Raw genomic sequence first — 6,258 nt, forward strand, 5'->3', positions numbered from 1 at the left:
TTATACCAATTTTTAAAATGCAGTTATGTCAATCAATGTTATAGTACCATCGACAATAAAATTAAAAAGAATACACCATAATTGAGAGTTGTGCGTAAAATAAAAAAGTAGCTGTAATATGAATGAAGAAAAGTTAATAATAATTATATTTTATACCAATTTTTAAAATGCAGTTATGTCAATCAATGTTTATTAATAAAATTAAAATGAAAATACGAAAATTGGACACCTTAATAGTGGAATAATGAGAAGTTTTTTTTCCATGGGACCAACGTTTTGCGTACGTGGCCAAAAACCCATGGCTAACGTTAAACAAAAATCAAACGCAACACAACCCAGTAGTGGCCACATTGGATGAAAACCAGATTTTTATTACCAACACATTCCACGTTCACAAACACGCAAGAAACAAATGCGAAAGGAAACAAAGTAAATGATTTGATAAATTGATGATGCTCTTGTCCACAACGAAAACAAGAAAAGAGAAAGAAAAATCACATTAAGATTAAGGGGAAAAAAAAGGAGAATATCGGAAAAAAATAAGCTATTGCGATTCATTCCCTCCACACATTCATATTTGCCTTATCCTGAAGAGAGTTACGTTTATTCTGATCTTACCTCTAAACAGAAAAAACAACCATGCCTTGATGAGCTTTCTCACTCTCAATTAAAACTCCATAATTGGTGTCACCACCACCATCATCACCATCATCATCATCATTATTATTACAGTTGAACATATATTGCAGTGATCATCATTATTATTCATGGCTAGCAAACTAGCTTTCACGTTAACACACCCTCGTCCATGCACTACTGCAGCTAGTTCTTCTACTATTACCCCAACACCTTTGCTTCCTATATCATCCTTGTCTTACCCTTCTGGTGGACACTTGATTCAGTTCAATGGCCGCCATTTATGCCTTCGTCGAAGGATATTTTTGCTGTCCCCTAAGGCCACTGCGGATCAACAACAACAAGGTCTCTTTGACAAACTATAATGTCATGTGTCATCGTTCTTCATTTATTTATTTGGTTATTAAAGATCTTCTTATAACCACAGATACGTACCCCTTTTTTAGTTGTTGTTTTCTCTTGTTTCAGGAAAGGTTGGAGACTTCGAAAAAGAGGTTGTTGATTCTAAAATCCTCCCTTATTGTAGCATAGATAAAAAAGAGAAGAAATCAGTTGGTGAAATGGAGCAAGAGTTTCTTCAGGCACTGCAGGTATATCATATGGCACTCACCCCCAAAAGCTTTGTGCTTAAAAGTTAAAACCTTCTTAGGCCCCTTCTTGATTATCGCAAGATAGAGATAGTCCAAATTTCTATTTGCTGAGACCATAGTTACGTGAATTCATAGATTAGGTAACGAACTGCATACAAGTTCACGCAAACTAATTTCACCTGTGTACCGGAACGCCATAAGTATACTTCCTAAGTAACAATTTTCTGTCCATTGAATTGGAGACACAGGAGAAGAGGCATTTACATTTTGACACTGCTTTTCTTACAAAAAATATATCTCAGCTATTGTGTACATGGATGAATATAAATTGTGTTGTGGGGTTTTGTTGACCAGGCATTCTATTATGAGGGGAAGGCTATTATGTCAAATGAAGAATTTGATAATCTAAAGGAAGAACTCATGTGGGAAGGAAGCAGCGTTGTTATGCTAAGTATGGAGCAACTTTTTGGCTGACACAGTAGCTGCTGTTATAACAAGTGAATTTTTTCTGAAGTCTTTCTTCATTAACTTTTAATTTGTTTACAGGTTCTGATGAACAGAAGTTTCTGGAAGCTTCTATGGCTTATGTGTCGGGAAATCCAATTATGAGTGACAAAGAGTATGATGAATTGAAAATGAAGCTAAAGGTATGGTACTTTCATCTCATAAAGGAAATTCCTTGAAAATTGATCAATCTAATTCATAATAGAAGGACAGACTATATAAGCATTTCGTGTTATCACAGCCACACAGGGTTTAGAAAAAGGTCACGTCGAGAGAGCGTAATACAGACCACCTAATCTTAACAGTTGATATCATAACTTGAACCTATGACCTTGAGATCACAAGTAAACCATTTGTTCCAAGACTTTTCTTCGTCTAAATAATAATAATTGAAGAAAAATTAGGAGTGAATGACCAAATTGATCCCGAAAAAAATTTAGATAAGACACTTTAGTTCTCAATAAAATTTTATTCTTTAAAAATTTTCGAAATTTATTCTCATCTGACAAAGTTCTTTTGTCGCTTTCAATCAATGTTTTTAATATGCATTTTAGACAAATAAATCTTTAACAAATTTTATTATAAGACAATTAGGTACTAAAAAAATACACTTTAAGACAAGTTAGTCAATCTCTTTCTATATGACGCAAAGACTAATATGTTCGACTGAAATAATTTTTAAGAAATTTTAAAGAATAAAAATTTGTTGAAAAGTATAGTTTCCAATGTGAATTCTTTTAAAGGTCAATTTGGATATCTATTAGAAAATTAACTTCCATTTTGAAAATCATAATCTGCATGTTAGCTATGTGTATTTTGTATTCCAATATGTATTTTATATTAGTAACTGATTTTGGTGGCTGATTATAGTATACCCCTAGCATGGTTGAAGACTTGAAGTCCAATTATCCAATTACATTTTGAAATGCTTGCAGTTATGAAATAGCAATTCTAGTAGTTGGAATCGATTGAAATCCTCTTCTTTGTATCCACTATGATTTTCTGATTTGATTGTTGTTTTCTAGATGGAAGGGAGTGACATCGTGGTTGAGGGTCCAAGATGCAGTCTTCGTAGTAGAAAGGTGTGAGTTATTCTGTTGTATGATCTTTGCAATGTGTAATTAACACAATTCCAATTCCATTGTTGGTTCTATCTTCCTTATAATATGCTATGGTGTGGTGTTTATAGGTTTACAGTGACCTCTCTGTAGATTATCTAAAGATGCTCCTATTGAACGTCCCTGCTACTGTGATCGCATTAGGATTGTAAGGAACTTCCCCTCTCTTTCTTTCTTTCTTTTTCACTCTCTCATCTCTGTTTTACACCTTAAAGGTTATAACAATAACAATTTCTCTTTTAGGTTCTTCTTCCTTGATGATTTGACTGGATTTGAGATCACATATCTCCTAGAGGTATACTTAGAGAGAGTCATAGAATTTGAAAGAACCTGCATTCTTTTTTGTCCTTCCTCATGATCGAATTGTTTGTTTGCGCAGCTGCCAGAGCCTTTCAGTTTCATTTTCACTTGGTTTGCTGCTGTTCCCCTTCTTGTGTGGCTAGCTCAGTCACTAACAAGTGCTATTGTCAAAGATTTTGTGATTCTTAAGGTACAAGTTTGCGAAAACTCTCTCTCACGTAGCATGTGGTTTCACGAGTAAATTCCAATAATAGTCCCTGAGATTCACGGGTTACTCAATTTAGTCATTGAAATTCCAATTTCATAATAGCGGTCCCCGAGATTGAATTCCGGGCACCATAGTGGTCTCTGAACATTTTTTCGATGATGACTCAGCTATTTCAATAATGACATGGCAACTATTTGCCACGTTGGCGTCTACAATGATTATGTTAGATGGCTAGATTTCAATTTAAATTCAATTTAGTCCCTCCCACTCTATTTAAGCCAAACCCTCTTTATTCTCTGCCAAAACTTTTAGAGGGTAACTTTTGCTGTTTCTTCCTTTGTTCTTCTCATTCTTCTTCTTCTTCATATCAATGGAAGCAAATTGTTCTCTACCTTTTTATCCTTTAACACCTATATGAATGAGTGAAAACTCCTCCTCTTTACCCCCCTCTTTCAGATCAACAATCACTCTTACACACTCACAAGTATTTTATATATATATATATATACTTGTTGATGACAGGTTTTCTTGAGAGTTCATTCTTTATTTATTTTCTTTCCTTAGAAAAAAAGAAACAGAAGGTATACGAAACCCAAAAAAATAGATTCAGTGCCATTGTTCCTAAATGTTTTAAATTTGCCACTTAACAAAAGCTTCAGCTTCAATGAAAATGAAAATGAAAATGAAAATAGACCAAATAGAGAGCTTGTAGGAAAATGCAACATGTTATGTAAAAAATGGGTACATGACCCTTGTGACCTTTCAAAGTGTCCCTTCACAGACCGACAATTTAATTGATAGAAGAATGGGGATCTGATAAAATATAGCAGAAGTTTAGGTAAATCAAATTGGGAGAGAGTAGAGAGAGTTAGAATTAAATAGAGTGGGAGGGACCAAATTGGGTTTAAATTAGAATTTGGCCACCTAAGCTAGTTGTTGCAGTGCCAAAATGACACATTGTTGCCACATCATCACTGAAACGGTAAGTCATCACCAGAAAGATGTTCAGGGACTATTATGATGCTCAGAACTCAATCTTAAGGATTACTATGGTAAAATTAGAATCTTAAAGACCAAATTAAGTAATCATGTGAATCTCAGGGATCATTATAAGGATTTACTCGTGGTTTCACACGTGCCACGATATAAGCTATATTCAAGTTCTATATGTGCTAACTTTTCAGGGACCTTGCCCAAACTGTGGTGCTGAAAACACTTCCTTTTTTGGGACTATACTATCAGTTTCAAGTGGAGGAAAAGTCAACAATGTCAAATGCTCTGAGTAACTATGCATCTACTCTAGCATTCTCAAATCATTGTTGTTGCTTCATATCATTCACCTTACTAACATCAAATTCATTTTAGATGTGGCACTGAAATGGTATTTGATTCAAGTACAAGATTGATTACATTGCCGGAAGGCAGTAACGCCTAAGTTTGAGGTACATTTCTAGTCCAAATTTTAAGCTCATATTATTCTCATACCAAACATTGCTTAAATTAAAATTTCTCGTTTGTGAGCCGTCACACGGTGCCTGGAGAGAACTTTGTGTTGCAATTTGTCATAGCACTCTCCGGCACGTTATGACGCGCACCAATTGAAATTGAAGATAAATTTTTGAGTAAATTATCAAAACAATATTCAAAATATTTTGTTATTAACCAAAACAATGTTGATGGATACGAAAAACAAAAGAGACCCAAAAATATTAATAAGTTTGACAAAAATCACCAAACGTCAACTGATCATGTTTTCGTTAATAGAAAACGCTGAGCTGTCTGATGGAAAAGCTTAGATGGCAAATTTAACATTTGACATGCTAAAATTTATAAAATCTCCAATTCAAATTAATATAACATTTGTCATCCTAAGAATTTCTTATATAAAATTTTTCATGTTTGTGGGCCATCATGACGTGCCCGTACCATTCTCAGGCTCGTTACGACGTGCACCAACTGAAATTGAGGATAAATTTCTCATACCTCATCTAGCCAAGGATCTGTACATTTTGAGCTTCACTGTCGATTATGGCAATAATATCCAATTAAATCTTATTGTTCATTTACACATTTTATTGGTCTATCATACAGGGATGCTTGAAACAAGTGGTCAATGGTTCCTTATGAAATTAGCACATGATGATCCACGGAAGGCCATCATGGAGTCATGCTTCTCATTGTCACAAACAACAATTGTGATCAAACTGAAACTGTTGTTTTATGCCACAATGTCCTACTTGTAAGTACATATAGGATGATTTGCATACTTGTAAGTAAAGTAATATATATGGACTTTGTATATAGCATACACTGGATTGTTCGTTGCAAGCTGAGTCATGAATCATGAGGGTGCTCAACATAATCAATGAATCTAACTTAAAAATAATGTCTGTAAGGATTTTTTTCTTTTCACACTTTTGCAGAATTTCTATGCACCAGGAAGGAACTTTACATAGCCAGGAACATCAAGAAGGATGTGACAATATACAAATATTTTTAGCTAATTCAAAATATATATTATTTCATCTTTTTCAATTAATTGAAAGACTTGAGAGGCTGAACAGGACACTAATTGTAATTAAACCTTTTTTATGCTTTTTTCTCTTTTAATTTAGTCAAGCATTTTATCACTCATGTCTAAATTTTATTAATAGGAATTTAACTAATTTAATTTGAGAAACTGACTGTCTTTTTTTCCATAGGTTTTTTCCAATCTTCAGTGTTGCAATTTATTAATGTTGTTCCAAGTTCAACACTTTGCAAAATAAAATAAATAAAAAATGATGGGCTAATTTAGTATAAGATTATTCTAAAAACAGATTCGAAAGAGAGAAATTTTGAGATTTATTTTGTAGGTTTATTTATCACAAAATCTTTCAAACAAAAAATTACATAATCATCT

At 33.6% G+C, this 6,258-nt stretch overlaps 1 protein-coding gene across 2 annotated transcripts; it reads left to right on the plus strand.

The window, feature by feature from the left end:
* The first annotated feature begins 573 nt into the window (after positions 1 to 573).
* On the plus strand, positions 574 to 6,009 carry LOC107490000 (PGR5-like protein 1A, chloroplastic). 2 transcript variants are annotated; one of them, XR_001592323.3, is made up of 12 exons: positions 574 to 981; positions 1,105 to 1,226; positions 1,581 to 1,677; positions 1,773 to 1,873; positions 2,756 to 2,812; positions 2,920 to 2,996; positions 3,092 to 3,143; positions 3,228 to 3,338; positions 4,541 to 4,638; positions 4,722 to 4,798; positions 5,448 to 5,595; positions 5,780 to 6,009. XR_001592323.3 is itself a non-coding variant. In XM_016110777.3 (11 exons), exons 1-10 carry the CDS (start codon positions 768 to 770, stop codon positions 4,789 to 4,791), a joined length of 999 nt encoding a protein of 332 aa, XP_015966263.1. In that variant the 5' UTR covers positions 574 to 767; the 3' UTR covers positions 4,792 to 4,798; positions 5,448 to 5,742. The 2 variants fall into 2 exon arrangements, 1 of the variants encoding a protein (XP_015966263.1); XM_016110777.3 differs by lacking the exon at positions 5,780 to 6,009 and having other exon boundaries at positions 5,448 to 5,742.
* Positions 6,010 to 6,258: the final 249 nt, after the last annotated feature.

The sequence above is a fragment of the Arachis duranensis genome, chromosome 1 (genome assembly GCF_000817695.3).
Source record: "Arachis duranensis cultivar V14167 chromosome 1, aradu.V14167.gnm2.J7QH, whole genome shotgun sequence".
Classification (NCBI taxonomy): domain Eukaryota; kingdom Viridiplantae; phylum Streptophyta; class Magnoliopsida; order Fabales; family Fabaceae; genus Arachis; species Arachis duranensis.

Excerpts from the sequence above, each read along its gene's own strand:
- LOC107490000 (XM_016110777.3), top strand. The coding sequence starts at position 768 with ATGGCTAGCAAACTAGCTTTCACGTTAACACACCCTCGTCCATGCACT. Across the intron at positions 1,678-1,772 it reads AAGCAGCGTTGTTATGCTAA|GTTCTGATGAACAGAAGTTT; the intron begins GTATGGAGCAAC and ends ATTTGTTTACAG. Across the intron at positions 1,874-2,755 it reads AATTGAAAATGAAGCTAAAG|ATGGAAGGGAGTGACATCGT; the intron begins GTATGGTACTTT and ends GTTGTTTTCTAG.